Source organism: Pelobates fuscus, chromosome 1 (genome assembly GCF_036172605.1).
Source record: "Pelobates fuscus isolate aPelFus1 chromosome 1, aPelFus1.pri, whole genome shotgun sequence".
In the NCBI taxonomy this organism is placed as follows: domain Eukaryota; kingdom Metazoa; phylum Chordata; class Amphibia; order Anura; family Pelobatidae; genus Pelobates; species Pelobates fuscus.
Genome location: NC_086317.1, coordinates 107,734,067 through 107,755,865, shown reverse-complemented (window position 1 = coordinate 107,755,865; position 21,799 = coordinate 107,734,067). Strand labels below are relative to the sequence as shown.

Here is a 21,799-nt window from a genome sequence, read left to right as displayed (position 1 = left end):
TTACCCCTGGTGGGGTGAGAAGCCTATTCTCACTTATGTTTGTGAGTCCAATACTTACCAGCACTATTTTCACTTTATCATTATTGTATTACACTATGTAGTGTTCTATTATAGGTTCACACTGACCATTTAATCCTGGTCCTAATTACCAGGTTGTATTTTATTCAATTATATATTCTGTATGTGTACTGGGTTTCTTTCCCATCCTTGCCTTACTCTGTTGCCTTGAGAACTGGGTTGTGAATCACGGCTTCTGTTGATAAATTCCATAAGAAATTGCTGAGAACATACTTTACATACTAAAGAAACTATACTATAGCACTAGGAATAGAAATGTGTATTCCTTTTTTTTTAAAATATCTTATTTTTATTTTTATTTAAGTTTTATGTTGATAACAACGGTCAACGGAAATGTGTATTCCTAACACTATAGTGTTCTGCTAACTATTTAGATGACTCTTCCCTGCTGTGCGCAATAAAAAAAGACTGACTTACCATTTAGCCCTCGTCTCACCGGTCTCTGTGCTGTCGCCCTGTCTACCTGCATGAGATCATCAGCCAATCCAATACTTACCTGTAGGAACGCACTAAGGGGGGGGTTATATGCATGCACTTCACCAATCGGCATCACCTCATACATATGCATTAAGTCAATGCGTCTCAGTTGAAAGTGTTCAATGTGTCTATGCAGACAGTGGAGAAGATGAATGTCAGACCTGAAATCTTGGCGCTGTTCCTTTAACTGTATTTTTAATATGTTTTGGTCTTTACGGCAGCACCACTGCTTAGAAATGCATGTTCTGGTTGTGTCCCCAATTCCCATTTTTAAAAAAAATTAGTTTAGGACCCACCGATAGTGGGGTACTGTGACGTAGTGGTAGGCTTAACACAATATGGCCATATGGTGGAACAGAATCCCCATATTTATTTGCTAAGATAGGTGATATTAAGTAGGCTTGTTAAATATAAAGCTGTATATTTGTTTGTGTGTGCGCTGTTCCTTTAACTGTATTCTGCAATGTTTGTAGGACTGAACTCAGGATGTCCCTCTTAGAGCAACAGCCACAAAGGTGGGTATAGGCGGCACTTGCTTAGGGAAATCTCGTAGCATTGTAACTAGATAATAATTTGATCTCTCAAAGATTAGCATTATTTTTTCAATTGTTCAGTTAAAATATAAGAATATTCATGCTAGAAGATCAATGAAGTCGGATGGCCTCTTTTATGTTTGTATTTAATCATTTATTAATGACTGTGTAGCAGTTCCATGACAAATAATGTCTTCAGTTTGGCTGTTATCGAGCACTATTTAACAGGGACTGTTCAAATTAGGCAAGTACATTTCTATCATACTCGGCTATTTGTAGATAAAATGAATATTGGCCAACTTAAAGTAACATTTTAAACCTCCCTAAACCGATTTTCTAAAACTTCCTTCAAAAATCACTTGACAAATTCAACGTTTTTGAATAAAAGCCTAAATTACAATAACTACAAAACAAGGAATTCTGAATAATTTTTTTTTCCAAAATACTAGTTATTAAAATGTTAATTTCATGTCTAAGTCTTTCAGTATATAACAAACATGAAGAAAAAAACTATATCGACGTACGTTTAATAAGTGAGCTCACGTGATAAAATAAGCATAGAAAACCACTTTCAAAGAACGACAATGCTAAAAAAAATATTACTTTTCAAAAACAAACACTTTAAGCCTCTTCAATACAGCTGCATTTTTATGCTACAACAGATCTTTGATTTTTTTTTCTTAATCTATATGAAAATATACACTTTTCAGATGAACTTTATGATCTTTGTTTTGTGTCTTGTTTCAAGAAAAGCTTTAGGATAACTGTAAAAGAATCCAGCATTCCTCCCTGATTAAATGGATTAACTACAGACCATAACTAATCACTGTGGCCAATTCTTAATTCAGCCAGCGTGCATCATGTTGTGCCCCATTTTCCTTAAGGCACTTGTAAAAGAATGCCATTTGTATCTCTTCTGTCAATTAACTTTGCTTTGAAATTTATTTATACAGATGTGTTCTGCATTTTTGCCACGCTTCTTCTGTTTGAATCGTTGGGAACATGTAGATAAGAGTAAAGGAATTTTAATATAGGTTTAGGTGATGTAAGTGATTTTATTTTGCGAATAGTAAACCAATTAGCATCCTCTAAATTAACAATCATAAACCTAATGAGAAAAACAATATCTTTCGTCTTGTTGTGAAATTCACTTTCTAATCTAAATTGAAGTTGACCTGCATTTTTAGCAGAGCCCTAGGGCTGACACAACTTGCATTGTCTCTGGATTTATAACTAAATTTTACATGACAGCTCCTGTGTTAACCTGTGTTCTATCAGTTAATACAATGCATGTTTAGTTAAGAGGGGAACAAGGGCACAGCTGCTCTATTTATTTTAAACCAGCTAAACTGACTTTAATTCATATTGGAGTTCTATCATGGCTTCCGGTTTGCCCCCTACTATGGTCTTCCCCTGGACATTTACATGTTCTTTCCTTTAAATTTGATCATGTGACAAATTACGCATTTCTAAAGGTTACTACTTAAAGTTTACTGTATTATAATATATTATTTATAAATGATAATCCGTAACCCTCAAAGCTGTTGTCCACCTTTCTAGGATCCTTCTATACTGCCTTGGTGACGTGTCCATATGTATTATTGTTAGTTTCCATTGTGTTTTGCCTGTTGCCAATTTGAACTCTTTAGGTTAGAATTTTAAGTTTGTTTCTGAAAAAGAGCATAGGCCCTCAGTGACCTATACTGATAATTTTGTATTATCTGTTGCCTAAATGGCTGCCTTTGACCTGTTTCATATCAGTATGTAAACACTCATAAACATTCACGTGTATGCATGACATGTGAACTAAAAAAGATAGTAGGAAAAAAGTGTGAGATTACCGACGATTGGCATAAGGGCAATACATGCCATCAGTGAGATATCAAATCTTTCCATTTTTTTTGACTGCACTTAGTCTAGTATTCTCCATTAGAGCGTTAAATGCAGAGACAGATGTTTACAAGTAAATGTGCATCAAATGAAATAATCATGAAGCTGTTTTAATGGCAGTAGTTAAAAACTGACCTACAAAACACATAATGGGACGTTCAACTGACGTAAGTAGAATACTAAAGCAACAACAGTAATTTTATTCTGTTTATTCTCTATAGTTAAGCAACATGCAGTCCTGCTGCTAAGATATGTATAATACAATACAATTAATTAATAGATTTTAATATAAATATATTGCATAGCATAAAAAAATGTTCTATTCTTACAATGTCTACTAATATAATTATGATATTGTTATACAAATCATTCTGATTTCCAGCATGATGCCTGGCGCATGCCACTTATATAAAATCCAATCACATTATCTGTCAAATTACTATACACACCGCTTAATTGAAATTTTGGGTCAAAATAGTTAAACTGGAAGAATTGTTCAAATCAACTATGTTTCCAGCTCGGCTGATTTGCCCTAAGTATTGTAGTTCCGTAATGAATATCTGGCAACCCATGGCTTAGTGAACAATTCTGTTTGTCTTTCATTTCCACCAGACAAGAGAAAGGTGTGTTAGGAGACATACAAACAGCTATTCATTTACCATAAATCTCTGTTACTAATTTCCAATACATGGCTACATGGAGGACATTGATAGTTCTGCTATGGACTGCCATTTCATTCATTAAAAATATATGGTCAGGTGTATGGAGGCCTCCACTCGCTTCCATTTACTCTAAAGAGAAGTAGACTGCTCTCTACATACACTTTATCAATTTATAAGCTGATAGAGGGATATGATACATCAGCAGGTGGTAGAATTTCTCATTAGAGTCTCTCTTTTGTATATCCATCAAACTATTTTGTATGCTCCCAATTTTGCTTTAAAGTCAACTGTAAACCAGGGACTGACTAAAAGATCCCAATTTAAGTATGTTACTACAGATTGCAAGATAACAAGATGAACCATTAGAGCAGGGGTATGCACCCTTTGACACTCGAGATGTTGTAAACTACATCTCCCTTGATGCTTTGCCAGCATTATGGATGTAAAACCATTATGGGAGATGTAGTCCACAACATTTACACCTTCTGAAGTACTGAAGGTTGCCTACCCCTACATTGGAAATATAACTTTTGTCTTAAAAAATATACATAAATGTTTTAAATGTTTACCGAAATATATAATGCTAGCAAGAAAAGTTCTTCCATTTTGGAACAACTCAACAAATCTGTCTGTCGTCAGACTTGATGTGTTGCATATTTATTCCCTCATTCATTTATAAACATGTTTTCTAATAGAAAGTTAATTGCGCTCATGAACTATGGCATTCATTTCAATTTGAGAAGTTTCATTTTTACCTTCTGCTTTTTTCCAGTAGACTTTGACTTGAAGCTGGTTATCCTGGTAGAACGGTGCACCAATTTCAAGCATACGAGCAGTTCTCTTCCTTTGTGGAGGCACAAGAGTTTCAGTCTTGATTTTACTGACTTTTGACACCTGATCCTCTGAAAATAACAGATGGATATGTTAGACACAACCTACCATTCTCCAAATGATTTTCAAACATAGTTTCAGGGAAACCACAACAAATGAAGAATATCTCATTAACTAATAATCTAATTAACAGTGCATTTTAGAAACAAATAATTATTCAAAGTAGGATGAAGTGGGTTATTTTAGAGATCTACTTCCATGAATTTGCCTGTAGAATAAGTATTAAACCTAAAAGATGTTATTATAAAACATAAAATAAAACCCTAACTTGTAGTTTAATGACAGCAACTCCAATATTTATTTTGAAGATCTTTAATATTAGTGCAACACAAAACCAATAGGAACTCTAGGGAATGAGTTCACTGATGTCCTTACTGAGCAGAGGTCTCCACAGTGAAATACTTTTTAAACTACTTTTATAAAGCAATTTCAAGTTAAACCATAAAATGTTACACTTCATATTTTACCATTGATATGGTTTCGTTTTTTTTTGTCTAATTTGCTCTAGACTATTCAATTCGAGAGTAATTCTTAATTATTGTTACATCAATAATTAAATCTGCAAATCTGTATAGTAATAATTGTTTTTCTATAGAAGAGCAAGCTATCTTTGTTATCTAATGAATCTCTGTCATCATGTACCATGGATTTCTATCGACAGCTCAATAAAAGCAAAATGACTTTGGAAATGATTTTATTTACATATTGTTGGGTATGTGTTTTTATAATATAGAGAGAAAGGAATTTTCATGCTAAGCATAAAACACATGATACTTGGTGCACTTACTGCTTGAGGTGCCTGAAGAAAAGTATAGAGAGACTTTAGCACTTTTCAGACGCACTTGTCCCCAGTATGTAATTGCTTGTATCTCCACAAAATAGTTGCTGTTTGGTTGAAGTCCTTCCAAAATCACATAGTTTTGAGACTGGAATTAGATAGGAATCACAGGAACACAGAGGTTTTGAGACTGAAATTACATAGCAGTCACAGAAATACCCAGAAATAACAATGGATTTGAGAATGAAAGCACCTTAATACACTATATAATTTTAAAGCCCCTGATGGTTGGAAGAAAACAAAATCTGGATCTTGGATGTGTTAATGTAAATAGAGAAAGGCAAGTTCTAAATTCACAAAATGATCGAAACTCACACTACATTGGTGCTGTAGGGCTGAAAATAACAAATATTACTCAATCCTAATAAGGTTTACCATGTGCAAATCCTATCATTTTCCATCTCTACCTTCTTCTCTTTCAGTATTTTAATTTGAACCCTCCCTCGTCCCCAAAAAGGAATACAAATATTATATATATATAATACGAAGCATGAATTTTATAGCAAAACTATGCAATGGACAGGATCGAGCAAAATGTGTCATGTATGTCTTTTAATTTAATGTTTTTCTCTTTATTAAAGAGACCTAAAATGCTCTCCTGTCCCTTCTCTGCTTGGTCATTGTCCATGACGGCTGTCCAGTTCTTGGCTAAGAGCACCAGCCCAAGATATTGAGAAACAATTCTGATGCTTTAACAAAGCAAACATGTATCCATTTATTTTTACCCCTTCAGTGGTCTTCCTCCGCTTCTTCTTAGCTGGAACAACAGATTTGGTGTTGGAAGTCCAGCTCCAGAAGACTTTATAATGATGCACAGGAATATCAGGCTCCTCTGGTAGATCCCATATGATCTTAGCTGTCACAGTTCCATCACTGATTGTAGAGGTGTTTGCGAGTTTTAGATTAGTTGGTGCTGGCGGAGCAGAAGGATCTGCAATAAGAAGAATTTTATTATATATCTAATTAGATAATAACAGTACATCATGTCATAAAGGAAGTATTGCCTTAAACTACTATACACTAATAAAAACATGCTTTACAGTTCTCTTTTCTAAAAATTATTAAAACCAAAATGTGTGAGGTTAGTATGATCACTTTCAGGTAGGAATACAAGTATATACTTTACCGGTGGAATTTAAACCAAATATATAACTTAACATACACGTCTCTTTTATTTTACTCCAAGCTGGGTATTGGGTATTGTAAGTGGACTTAAGTACGTGCAAATGCATCCATCCAACCACAAATGATCACTATTGGACGTCATTTGTGAGCATTTGTCCATGTGTCTACCTGATATAACTGTGTTTGTATTATATGAACTGAGGTGGAAAAAACTGTTCTCAATATACTGGCAAGGATATCTACTGCTAATTAGTTATGTATTTTCCAAGAAAAATGTAAAATGTATATAATATATATAGAGAAAATTAGGTAATTAAATCAGGAATTAGTACGCTTATGAAGACTTTAAAATAAAAATAAAAGCGCAGATATATATCACATTTTATAGTATCGTAGAGTTTAATTGTTTGGTAGGTTTTATTTTGTTCTATTTTTTCTATTTATAACAACTGTTACAACAATTCATAAGTATCTGCTCAATTTGGTGTATGTCACAATAAGGTCACAGAAATGTATTTTACTTGCGTTTCATGCCATACAAAAATAGCAAGTCAGGTGGAGCGTCTCTTGCAGCTTAAGAACAAAAAGAGCTAAACTTGAAAGCATTTTAAAAAAAAAATGAGCTCAGGCATTCTTTCACTTCAACGTGCACCTGGATGTTTTTGCAGGGGTAAATTAGCTATTTCATAAATTTCCACGCTCACTGCATTAGTCAAATAATCAACATAATAAGTGGAGTATCTATTCTTTTATGAAGCAAACTTCCATTATACATTGAAAGGAACTTCGTTTCTTATTCTTTGTTGAACAGATGTGTTAAAAAGACAACGATTCATAGTTACAATGAGATGACGAGAGAAGAAAGCATTGTATCTGTTGAAGGTATGATTTCATTCTATTCATCTGAATACTCTATTTCAGACCAACAGATTACTGTGATTCATCTATTTTTATTATATACTCTTAGGTCTATATTGATAATGTGTATGGTGACAGTTCCTATGCTTTATTTAATCTGTTATTAAGTTGATTTCTTTGTGATATATATATATATATATATATATATATATATAATATTTAAAGGAACACTATAGTGTCAGGAATACAAGTATGTATTCCTAACACCATAGGTCTAAATGGGTCATAGGTGTCACGTATTTATCCGCACATGAAAATGTGGTTAATGGCATTTACTGTCCTGACAGGTAAAGTCGTGCCGAGCAACATTACCGTCCTGACAGGAAAAGTTGTGCCGAGCAGCAATCATGCACATTGAAACCTGGTAATTGCCTTTAATAAACCTGGTCAAAGGCCGGTTACAGACAATCAGATTCACAGGAGGGGTATTTAAACCCAATTCTCCTATTGCTCATTGCCCTGTCGTGGTTTTATGCCTATGGTTATCCGAGAGTGCGTTCCTGATCTTGATTTTCTGGTATTTGACTTTGTTTTGATTTGGTTTTCTTGTATCCTTGACTTGTGGCTTTCCTTCAACTTTGTGTCTGATTCTGTATCACTGACCTCAGCAAGTATTTTGGCTATTTTTGGAGTCCGGTACGGTTATACGTTATCCTTATTCCAAGGTGTGACACAGTACTGCGTGCTGGATCAACTTGTAATCCTGACAATAGGTCTAAATGGGAATTTACTAACCTATTTTCCAGCGCTGCATAGGTCTCCTCATGGAAGGCTCCACCCCCTTTGCCCCCTTTGCATCCTTGGCTAAGATCATAAAATTTGAAGATCTCAGCCAATACAATGATTTCCTGCACACTACACTGACCCAGGAAGCACCCCTAGTGGCCATGAGAGGGACAGCTCCTAGAGGTGTTACTAGGCAGAAATGTAAGGCACTGTTAAAATGCAAAAGCCTACAATAACATACTGCACTCACCATAACTACTACATTAAGCTGTAGGTGTTCTGGTGACTATAGTGTCCCTTTAACCCCTTAAGGACACATGACGTGTGTGACATGTCATGATTCCCTTTTATTCCAGAAGTTTGGTCCTTAAGGGGTTAAGCAGATCAGTGCATTTCATATAAATTATTATATGAATGGCACAATCAAGGCTACATAATACATATATATATATATATTATTGCAATAACACCTAAACTGGAGCTTTAAACAAATATTATGGCCATAAAATGCTCACGTTGTCTTTCCAAAAGTATAATCAATATGCCAAAGTCTATATACTTTATAACACATCGCTGCTGGAAAGATCAGGTTTAGGCATTCAGAGAGATGAAACACCACACCTCTTAATATACATTTATTATCATTTAAACTAAAAAATGGAAATTCATAAATATGTGTATATTCTTAAATATAGACACACTTGCTGACATGCTTACGGATATACATACTGCGGTAGACGCAGTCAGACACATTTAGACACTCTCACAGATACTATAAGACATTCTTTTTCCGTGTGTGGCCTTTTGGTTATTGCAGTTGGAATATGACATATCTCTGCATTCTCCATCCCGAGGTCAATCACTGGAAGAGAGTAGGAACACAGAGACATTTTCCCCTGATCTCCCTAGCAGTTTTGAGACCCTCCGCACTGCTAGACAATGGTGCAATATATTGCTTCCCTGTGGTAACCATAAGGACTGTCCCTGGTAGCCACAGGGGGACCCTGGGCTGTCTCACCACTGACAGCTGTTTCTCCAGCAGCTTAACGTCACACTGTATGTGTGTGTCAGTGTGTGTATTTGTTCAAATAACTACAAAGGAATGTAGAGCGAAGAGAAAAAAGAACATGCAAACTACAAGAGAAAGGTTTACAGCTGAGATCCCAAAATAAGAAATGTGTTTATTTCCTTTCAATATATTTATTAAACAAATGTCTATTACAAGTATTATACACCAGAATGTAAACAACAGATTCCGTTGTATATTTACATCAAGCGCATCAACAACGAGAACACTTTAAAGAGGTTTACAGGACAATGTAATAATTATGAGATTATTTTTAATACAAATGAGTGGCTATTTTTATGTTTTATCATTCTGACCTACAACCCTGAAGTCTTAAAGCTGTAGTGCTGACAAGGTTTCCACTACTTTAAAACATTAAAGGCATCTCCTTAGGATTCCGCAATGACCAAGGAATGACACACAAAAGCCAGCTGCTCCACATTATAAAATCATTGGTCCCGAGAGGGAGAGAGAAATAGTTTTATGGAAGGGAGTGGGTGTCTGTTTTGATTTTACTAACACTTGGTAATGTAACCATGAAATCACTTTCAACATGGGACTTATGTCTGAAAAAAAATGTGTTGCCTGTTTTTCTTTTATAAGACACAGAATCAATATAGCATATTCTTTGGGGAGCAAAAGAAAAAAATATATATTCATCTTACTATGTTTCTTAATCCTTTCCCCAGCCAAGTATCACTAGAACCTTTCAATCAAATACTTGTTATTTCAACCTTGTTTTTAAACAACACCCCATAGTCGTTTTTTGTCTTTATTTTATTTGTTTTTGTTTTTTTACTCTAAACAGTTAGATTTGCTGAGTTGACAACCAAGTTGTAAAATTTAGGTTGCGCTGGGTTGTTAAATGTTTTCAGTCTGATGGGTGCCTGGACACCCTCAAAGAGAGTAGTCAAACCTTTTGCTAATGGTTTAACTTCTTACCTGGTGTGTGCCAATTGCCACTTCCAGGGCACTCCTGGCACCACTATGTCTACAACACATTGTAGATTATTGGTTATGGTGCTCGGAGAGTTTCTTTCAAATTTATAACTCTCTGAAACTCACTGTTCAGATGGAAGAAAAAAACAAAAAATAACGACATTTTACTATCAAATATAATTAACTTATCATTCTATGAGTATGGGTAAAAGCTGTGTGTAACATGAAAAACATTTCATTTTTCTCCTTCTAACTTCATTTTTTTTCTTTTACTTTGTTTATAGAACCACGAGCTGAAACTATTTCACTTATTTTGCATGTTACTGCTATTTGAAGCTTTCTGAACCATTCTGGATTTTATTGTGTGGGTAGCATTGTCATTCTTTATGAGGCTAGGCAAAGACATCACAGATTGCCTATCAATTAAATTGTTAAAGGGACACTATAGTCACCAGAACAACTACAGCTTATTGAATTTGTTCTGGTGAGTAGAATCATAACTTGCAGGCTTTTGATGAAAACACTGTCTTTTCAGAGAAAATGCAGTGTTTACATTACAGCCTAGTGATAACTTCACTGGCCACTCCTTAGATGGCTGTTAGAGATCCTTCCTGGGTCATGGCTGCCTAAAATGCATCCAAACATTCAGTGTCTCCTCCCTCTGCATGCAGACACTGAACTTTCCTCATAGAGATTCATTGATTCAACTCATCTCTATGAGGAGATGCTGATTGGCCAGGACTGTGTTTGAATCATGCTGGCTGTGCCCCTGATCTGCCTCCTTGTCAGTCTCAGCCAATCCCATGGGAAGCATTGTGATTGGATCAGGCTACCACATTTGATGATGTCAGCAGACTGCTTGTTTTTCTGAGTCTAACAGCATGCAGAGTTACAGCTTCAGGCTTTAATACAGTAAGATTTTGCTATATTTATGGAGGCATGAGGGGCCCAGGGGGGCTAGATGGTGGTTTTAACACTATAGGGTCTGAAATACATGTTTGTGTTCCTGACCCTATAGTGAAGTTACAATGTCTTAATAATTCTGTCTACCTGGCTAGAAATTCTCAACAAGGATGTCAGCATTAAAATAAGAAGTACAGGAGAGGTACTATTCAAGCTCTATGATTTTTGGTACCTGTGTCATGCTTAAAGGTCCCTACTTTAAGGACCCACGAGAAATGCTAAGAAATAAAGGTCCAGTACTCTGTAATTTCAGGTGCAATGTGTGTTTTATTAAGCCATTTCAAATGATAGGCAACGTTTCGACATGTTGTGTGTCTTTATTAAGCTATCAGGGCCTGATCAAGACACACATCTTGTCTAAATGTTGTCTGCCATTTGGAATGGCTAAGTAAAAGCACAGATTGCACCTGAAATAACCGAGTGCCGGAGCTTTATTTCTTAGCATTAAAATAAGGCTATGCATACTGAAATAAGTTGGATTTAGTTTATATCTGGTTTGTAAAAAAAATCAAAAAAAGACAGACTAGCATGAATCCGAAATGTAACTACCTCTGTTTCAGTACAAACAATAAAGGTGGTTTTACAATTGCACCATATGGGTAATGGTTGCAAGAAAATGTATTCAAATGACTTTTGCAACTCCTCTGGGTATGTTAAAATTCTGGAGTTGAATTTCATATTCCTTAGTGGATGATTTTGTAGCCAATGATATAAAAAGCATGGAAAACACTTGTTGGTTCGCGAGACAAAGTTAAATGAGCAATTCATAGCATTACACAAAGGAGAGATAGTCTGCTGAAATGTGAATAATTTGAGAAAATATTAAAATAATTGAATTTGTGAAACAATGGTAAGAGTCTTCTTCCATATCTCTGTGCAGCCCAGCCATGTATTTTAAAAGAAAAGTTTACACCGTAACATGTCTCTCAGCCGTGAGATACAGGTATTTATATATTTAGTAGTAGCATCACGCATATATAGCATTTTTCATTGCTTCTCTCCATGTGGGATTTTCATGAAGGTTGACCCACAAAATTATTATTCCACAGATTACATTTAAACAGCTCTTAGGATGTGCGAGAACACCAGCTTCCTAGAAAACTGATAATCAATAAAATAAAAGCAACAGTCGATCTTTAAATGTGAGGCTCTGAGATAGCTCAGTTAGTTATGGCACCAGCTATGAACTTCAGCTTTCTAAGGTCAACATAACGAGTGCCATTAAGCTCGCTATTACCATCAATGAACAAGGACATATAGAAAATCAGAGAAAATCCCCAAATGTTCTTCTCATTATAACACGTTAGCATGAGACATTGACGGTTGAACAATAATCCCCATCCAAGACCGTACATTTCCTAGTGTAGAAGAGTGTAACCAAGAAAAAAGTGAATCACAACTTGCTCTCAGTAAGGCTATCTTGTAGGTAAATTAAATGTAGTTATCACATATAGGTCTTTAATTCAGAACACGGCCGTTTAAATACAGTCTTTTAGATTTAGATAAATGACTATGTCTTTTGATGAGGGAACAATTTAGTTCAACAAGACATTTGTTGTGAAATGTCATAACAAATACTATCTTTACATTTTACATCTGTAGTCTATTCAACATGACCATGTGCTAAAAATAACAGTCTTTACTCAGTGGATCCATTTCCTTGATAATTGAAGGTTGCTAGAGAAATGTATTGATTCTTGCTTGTGTTCGCAATTAATTGTTAACTGGTTCCTTTGAGGCTACATAATGGGGATTGGAGCTGATGATTAATGCTAACATTTGACCTAGCTTTTATTTGAACTGACTAAACCAGAAGGCTTCCTGAAACCATGATTGATACTGTGTTATGAATTATTGGGGTTATTTACGCAGATATGGTGCTGGCTTTTTTACCATGGTAAAATAGTGTCTGTGTCATCATTTGCAATCTTTTATAATATTTGCCTTTAATAAATGTTGAAGAATAAAGCCTACATCTAATATACAATAAACATAAAAACACAGAATTTAATGTAAATGAAGAACTGACCCAACTCTATGTTATGTTACTACACTCTTAAAACATGTAAAATCTGTATTTGTTCTCATGGAGAAAAAAACACTAACAATATATTGTAAACTGCATTTGCACATATTAATCTGATTTAAACCTCCCAATAATATACCAAGTAGATGTATTTGCAATACATTTTAAACTAAAAAACACATTAACACCATCCACACCACTTGACTTCTGACATATAACACTCCCTATTGAAAAGAACATAATATGGCTCCCGTGTTGACAACCTTTTAGAAATTGGGTGGCCTCGAGATTCTCAATACACATACTACAAATTACACAGAATAGTTCTACTGAAGAAAATGTATTGAATAGTACATTTCTGATGAACTTTACGGTTATATATAACAATGTCAATATCATGTGGACTGGTATGGGTGTACTCAAACTGTTCCTTTGGCGGTAATATGTTAGAAATGTGACTTGTTCCAATTCAAGTTAATCTCTGAGCGTCATAGCTGCTAGCATTCCTGTGTTCACATATTGTAAAACATAACTGACATGATGAAAAAAACGCTGAAAAATCTTTGCTGAGTGAATGTAAAAAAAAAAAAAAAAAAAAAGGACCACACAAAGCATGACGTAAAAATTACACTTCTATTACCTGTCATTTAAAGGGAGCAGGCAAATGAAAACAAAAATCTGTATTTGGAAAAGACCACTCCCTATGATACAATTTGTAACATTCTGACCCAATGCTCAGAACTAGAAAAACAAGTTATTAAAAGGTGAACTGTCACTTGATAGTAAGAAAGTCAAAAGACTGCGATAGACAGAAGAATGCAAAGGAAAAACACATTGGAAAGATTAGTCCTACTCTTTTGTTGAAACAAGTGACATTCATAAAATTCATAAAAAAGGTTTAGCTTTTCTGTTGATGCTTGGATCTTAAAATACAAAGTTCTGTTTATTTTTATACACACAGAGAATGCATGTATATAAATAAATAATGTGTGTATATACATAAATCTGCTTTAGTATTAAGGTAATTCAAGGTGAAATATTTGAAATAATAGGCAACAGTAATCATGAATTACAGTTCTTAAAGGAAAACAATCACTTCTATGGAATGGTAATCACCATCCAATTAATGTAACTAGGGCAACTTAAACTAGAAAATTGTGGGGAAATTGTGTGAAGTGTTCTTGCCTCCATCAGTAGTCTACAGTCTACAACTGGAGTAGGCGGAGTAACTGTTATTATTTATTTATAATAGCACATTTAATTGCAACGTTGTTGCCCAAAGTGCTTCACAGTTACATTAAAACATACATTTATAAAAACATTAGCAGGTACAAAAGGCTCTGTCTATGGCATCACTTGCTGCTCCAGCCTGGCACAGGTCAGAGTATTTTGGCGGTTGCCATCTTAAAATGGTTGTATTTTAAAAAACTATACATCCTACAGCGAAGAGCTTTATATTGTGAGAATCAAAAGACACAGACCTACATTTTGATGCTTAGTATGTCTCTGAAATATTAACAATGAAGGCACAGTCACAGTTTAGAAATTGCCCTTCAAGTTTGAGCTGGCTAGAGTGAAGTTTCAATGAATGTCAATGGACGGCGTGAGTTGCAAACAAATGGTCATATTGTGAAAACTATCAGGACTATGGCTTAGCCGTGGACATTTCTAGTGGCAGCAGGGATAGCTGAACGTTTTGATATAAGATTTGTGTAGGTGGGCTTGAAAATGAGGGAGTGGTGGCAGTTTAGAAATCATGTCCTGATTTTTCAGCTTTTGCCAGCTCCCACTCTAGTTTTGAACATTTTGCCATTCATTCCTATGGGACCAATTTCGCCACAAGAACGACGATATTCCGTGAACCATTCGGCAAACAGTCCACAAAGTAATAGCAATCCAATCGGGAACAATCCGCACATTTCAGTGTATTTCTGTCTAAGTAGTCTAAAAACTGTGGGAGGAGTTAGGGTGGTAAATTTGGCTATAATAATAAGAATTATATATATGTGAGATAACATTAAGTGGTCTTGCTATGCAAGAACACTTAATGACTGTATAAAATTGAGATGTGAATCATAAAATTAACTAGTTTGGGTGGGGGGGATTACTAATAAATAATAAACATAAATGCAATATATAGTTAACACAATAATAAACAATGTATTAAAGAGGGTAATTTAGTCATTTATAATATGATGTATCGATAAATCAGATAAGGGGGTAAAGAAATAGGTTTAACGGAATATATACATATTGGTATGTATGAGGAAAGAGTTACACAAAGGTATTTATGTTTTTTTATATATGTTTAAGGAACGTATATATATATATATATATAGTATTTTTTCATAACTGGAAGCAAAGGAAAAGCTATACATTGTTCTTTCTGCTCACACAAGATCTAGCCTCTTTCTTGAATAGCTGGATGCACGGTCATTGTTAGTTACTTTAGATATGCTTCAATATTTTTTTTGTTTCACCAAAGAGGAATTATTACATTGGAGATGCGAGCATTTTTAATCCATCACATAAATGTGGTAATTGAACTTGCAATGTCAGAGTCATATTCCGTTATTTGAGTTTAAATAATGCATGTATATACCAAGTAAAACAACATCTCTTCCGGAACAAAACTAAATCTATTTAAAAAAAAAAATATATAGGAAATGTACTAACTGGAAGTTCAACAAGAGTGTGGTTATAACTAACCTTTTGATGACCGAAAATGTTTACTTGGCGCTGTGAAGCCTCTCGTCCCATGCACATTAACAGCAGCAACTCTGAACTGGTACCACTTGCTCGATCGGACATCTGACAACTGAACTCTTTCATCTGTAGTCTGATTTAAAATAAATAAACACAAAACATGAATGAATGGGCAGGCAGACAAATATATATATAATTATTGTTCCTTTAAAGTTATGAAATTAAAAAAAATATTTGTTGGATCCAATGTTGCACTCAATGTTTCTGTGATAAATCAAGAGCTAATTTTAAAGTATTGCAAAGCATTACTTTGCAAATTGAACATTACATATGGCTAAAGTCCAACACCTATCAATCAGTCAACACAGTCAGATTTTTTGTCACGGTACAGGCACATCTGCCTTCTCCACCTTCTGCCCCGGCTTCAATGTGGATGCTTCGCACTGGGCACCGACGATAGGGTAAGAGAGTCAGCTGATGCTGTTATCCTATCAATATCCTGCATTTGAGAAAAATGGATTAAAAAGGTATGTACCATTCCAATGCATTATTCTCAATGGGCAGACATTGATAGGTTGAGAGTGTCAGCTGACTGTTTCAGCCTATCATCTCCACCAAGTGTGAGACTTTCACATCAAATCAGGGCCAAAGGAGGAGGCAGAGATGCCTGGAAGAAGGGTAATATCTGAAGCATATTGGGCTTAAAAAATCAAAATGTATTTATTGTAGAAGTTGCTTCCCTCAACCAAAAGTCAAGCTGCAGACAGTCATAGAAACAATAAGTATGCATATGTCTGGGTATCAACTACTACTAATAAAAAAGTTTGTATTCATAAGACTGTAGTGTTCATTTGAGTATTCAACTTATCACAATTACCTGTTTAGTGAATAATTAACTAGCAAAAGAAAGCTGTAATAACCGTTCATCAATAAATATTCTTACACTGCTTTTTAATCTAATTCTTATTTTCAGAAGTTATCAGTTGGTAGGTTACAATGAATAAAATTGTGGTTTATTATTAGAATGCTTTCCATTAGTTATTCCAGTCTCGCCTTCCAAACATCACCGCTTGAAATGTGTTTTGTTTGGCATTAAGGATGGGACTGACTTTAAGTCAATGAATTAACCATAAAAGTTTTGTCAATGCCCCATTATTTTAACGTATCTATTGGGCCTCACAAGCAAAAGCAAAAAAAAATTGAAGAGTAAAAGAAACGGAAATCTTTACACATCATTACACTATTCACTAATACGTAGTCTGGGATACATTATATTGCCAATAACGGAACAGAAATCAACTATGTAGCATTACACTATTCAAAAATATACTGGTGTATAACTCAATAAAGTGATGCATTTTTTAATTGCATTGATATTCAATTCCTTATAATAAACAGGTGTCTACAAGATTGGAATTGGTAATTGATTTATAAACCCCTAAATAGTAACACCATACAGGTGATCCTTGTATTTCTAAAATATTTCATCCTTAATTACACAGCGTAAAAGATGAGCATGAATGATGTCCATATGGCTAACTATGAATAATAATTAAATTAGCTCAACTCAAGCGGCAATCCACATGTGCATTAAGTAATATTATACAAAAGGAACAGTAACAAAAATTGAATTAAATCTTTTCACATAATTTACGTTTTATTCTAAAGTTATATGCTAGCAATTCATCTCATGTTTCAAATAAATGTTATGCTTAAAAAAAAAAAAAAAAAAGAGCAGAACAGAAGAACGTGATGGCTAATGGGTTTGTCATTCTTATTAAACGTTAATCCTACTATACCTTTGCATACTTGTAATAGTTTACAGGGATTGTGATAATTGTCTCCTAGTAAAGTAATACTACATTATATATAGTTTTACAGTGTTTTACAAGCCAGGTTTAGATATAACACTAAAACGGCATTTTAGGATATGCATCTGTATTTTTTTTTTCTTAGAAAGCTAGTATCCAAATATAAAATCAAGAAATAAAAAGTCTTAATTAAATGATATTCTACTTGTACTGTACCATCATCTACGCTTACATCATCTGACACCCTGTCAGAAATTGTCCTGAGTCGAATGACAATCTGTAATGTTGAAATTTTAGATTTTCAACATTGCATATTTTTACATTTCAGAACTCAACTTTTTATGAATTCAGCTCATTCTACTTGTCAGCAACTGCATAAATCCCTATCACTTTAATGCTTGCAGCCTAATTTATGGTAAGATAGCAACTTCGAGACTTTTCCTGGGCCACACAGAACTAATATAGAGTATGTGCCAAGATCTCCCACTTCATAGACTAGTGCCTTGACCGCAGAATATAACTCCCCTTCTTACAGTTTGTCTTGGCATTATATTAAAATATCAGCTATGAAGTCTTTTAGATGGAAAAAAAAAAAATAGAAATAGAAATTTTGGTGTAACCGTGAGCCAGATGTAACATATGGTACTACAATCAAGGCTATTTAAAATTCCTTATGCATATTTAGCTTCATAGATCAAAATTAGTCTGATTTTTAACCAAGCCCCTAGCACAGCAGAGAGTAAAATAATATTTAAAACAAAGAATATAGAAAGAGTGTGTTGCTTTAAGTTTCACTTATTATACTGTATACATAGCATATTGGCCATTCCCACTAATTGGCATATCTTTAATATAACAATTATATTATGTGGTTTAGCAATAATACATTTCGGCTCTTAAATTGTGCATTCATATTTCTGTAATGATAGTAGGATAGCTGAAGTGCCACAAGTCTTGATGTCTACAATGTTTTTTGGTTGTTCTTTTTTTACAAATTTTAACATTGATTCTCGATAGTCTAGTATAATTAAGCAGTGAGGCCCATATTAATGTATATTGGGGAGCAATGTAATACCTCCCATTTCATGCTGCTAGATACTAGAAGACATCACTACTATGACGGATCAACAAATTTTAATTTTTGAAAATATGGACATTAAGTTTACAAAGAGGGGTAGAGGGATACAATATTAAATCAGAGATGGCCCATCTCAGATAGGGGCACTTTGAAAGTATGCTGTTGGAGTCAGTTTATTTAATCCCTTCAGAAATCTAACTCTTTCAGTCTTAAAATGGTTTTATCAGAGTCACTACATGAGATTTATGGTTACAACTTTCCTAAATCTCCTTCCAGGTGGGTAACTCTACATATTTGATCCCAGCTACACCAAGGACCCAACTGGCAGGGGACATAGCAGCCTCCCTATTGCTTAAATTGAACATTAAGCTGGAAGAAATACTCTTCATTTTAATAATATAAGCATGTTTAAAAAATGATGATAATGTTGACACATTTTCATAAAAAAGTTATCTTTACTGAATTCAAAGAAAATATATCACACACATTTGGGAATTGCAAGCTAATTAAAAAAGAGATTTCCCAGAACGTATGCAAATGAATAAAGCATAGAATTGTCTATTGTCTTTTGAATGTATATGCATGATTTAGCGATTGATATCACAATTCAGTTCTGTCCTGACACAGTCACCATGTACTGGAGGAGGACAAATAGAGTCAGTCACTTCTAAAAAGTGAAGGTGGTGTCTTGTACAGTGTATATTAAAGGATCACTATAGGGTCAGGATCACAAACATGTATTCCTGACCCTATAGTGTTAACACCACCATCTAGCCCCCCTGTGCCCCTCATGCCTCCATGAATATAGCTAAATCTTACTGTAATCAAGCCTGAAGCTGTAACTCTGCATGCTGTTAGGCTCAGAAACACAAGCAGTCTGCTGACATCATTAGAAGTGGTGGCCTAATCCAATCACAGTGCTTCCCCATAGGATTTGCTGAGACTGACAAAGAGACAGATCAGGGGTAGAGCCAGCATGATTCAAACACAGCCCTGGCCAATCAGCATCTCCTCATAGAGATGAATTGAATCAATGAATCTCTATGAGGAATGTTCAGTGTCTGAATGCAGAGGGAGGAGATACTGAATGTCGGGTGCATTTTAGGTAGCCATGACCCAGGAAGGATCTATAACAGCTATCTGAGGAGTGGCCAGTAAAGTTATCACTAGGCTGTAATGTAAATACTGCACTTTCTCTGAAAAGACAGTGCTTACAGCAAAAAGCCTGAAGGTAATGATTCTACTCACCAGAACAAATATAATGAGCTGTAGTTGCTCTGGTGACTATAGTGTTCCTTTAACAAGATAAGTGTCAAACCATTTGTAAATGGTTTGATAGATTAACACTGGATGGTGTCCATGGATTCCCAACAGCGCAACAATTAAATCACACTGTTTTAAAACTTTAAGGGAAAAAAAAGTTTTTGTGTAGCTTGACCCACTTAAAATAATCTCATGTTATGATGTGAAATATAACAAATAATAACATCACTTGAGTATAGATTGTAAAAGCATTATGTACCATTGTAGTCACCACTAAATATAGATGAAAACATGGATTGTGTTATGGACATAACTATGATTATAGTAGTTGTGACTGGATCCTAATTATTCTGTTTCTGTATTATCTGTGTATTGGTCTTGGCAGACCACTTTCAAACTATATCTTCCTTAACTTATCTCAAGACCACACAGTTCTTTCAAGAATCTGTGCTATGTGTCTTGACCTTTGACTTGTCTGACCTAATTCTTGCTTATCTTCTCCACTGTGATTGTTCTGCAAATAAAACTCACAATATGCATTAAGCCCAGGTCTCATTAGCTTAGCAAGAGTGGTTCTCCAGATGAAATAAAAAAAAACCTGTAGTTCATAAACTAATATTCTACACTAAGATGTCTAAACATGCCTACCTGTATTATAGCACCTTTAAAACAAAGGCCAAGTATATGATTAAGGTGCAATACTGATGTTTTTCACAATCAAATCTATTTTGAGCTATTGATAGAATTACATATTTGTTGATTCAATAAGTACATCTTAAAATGAGACAATAATATCTGCAGGAAATGCAGAACAGCTATCCATTTGAACAATATCAATATTAGTTCAACATAATCCAAATAAACATTAAAATAACTCAAAATTAAAGAAACATTTTCTAGGCTGGAAACAAAGCATGAATGGTTCTTCGCAATATAAATATCAGTTTGGGTAAATTGGGTAAGTTGGGTATCTTGTGTATTTAATAAGAAGTAGAAACTATCACTTAAATATTTAAACAAGTGTATATAAAGAAGTTGAGAAGCCAATTTAAGGAATGGTATATATAATGTGGTTTGATTGAACTCACAGTGAAGAAACTTAGCACACAAATAGTTTCCAATTTCCAGGTGTTTCCATTTTACTAGCTGCAACATTAATAGACTGGTTTTAGGAATCTCTGGAAAATGAAATTGTAAGCCAGCAATCCAAGAAATGTCTCTTCTCCTGGTCTCCCTTTCACTGCAGTGTGTTCCAATATGTTAAATCACAATATTATGGCTTCAACCTACTGTCAATATCATGAACAGTTTTTGTTGAAATGGTGTGAAATAAGTAGTGATTCAGATTCTAGGTTTATATATTCTGTTCTCCTTTGCCAAAGTCATTTGTCCATATATAGCATACACTGTCATTATTTTGAAACTGTTACTCTTGACAAATTAAAAAGGTGGTAGTTTCCTGGTGTCTGGAGGCAGAAATTCCTGTGGATGTGGTTTATTTTTTAAAGAAATATTCTAATATATCAGGACCTCATTTAGAAGTCATTTCAATGATGCCCTTACTATTCTACTTTATTTTTTGTTCTGTTATTATCTAAAGTGCACTTTAGCAGTAAAGTATAAGGTTGTTGGAAAAAAATGTGAATAATGAACATGCCATTTGGGCACAAGCTATATATCACCTTTAGAACTAAGTCGTCTGATCTTTGACAACTCACATATCACAATGCTAATTGTTAAACCTTTTCCTATAATAGCACTTACCATTACTTTGCAGTGAGTAATGTAGGGGTTAAGTCATTAAACAAT

The 21,799-nt window shown here is 34.6% G+C and overlaps 1 protein-coding gene across 1 annotated transcript in view; it reads right to left on the bottom strand.

Moving 5' to 3' along the window:
- Window positions 1–21,799, bottom strand: part of ANOS1 (anosmin 1) — a 143,694-nt gene that overhangs the window by 29,341 nt on the left and 92,554 nt on the right. Inside the window, exons 6-9 of the mRNA XM_063450159.1 lie at window positions 15,842–15,971; window positions 6,095–6,300; window positions 5,319–5,457; window positions 4,396–4,542 (exon numbers count right to left, since the gene is read on the bottom strand). Coding sequence (XP_063306229.1) covers window positions 4,396–4,542; window positions 5,319–5,457; window positions 6,095–6,300; window positions 15,842–15,971 — 622 coding nt within the window. The remainder of the gene's footprint in view (window positions 1–4,395; window positions 4,543–5,318; window positions 5,458–6,094; window positions 6,301–15,841; window positions 15,972–21,799) is intronic.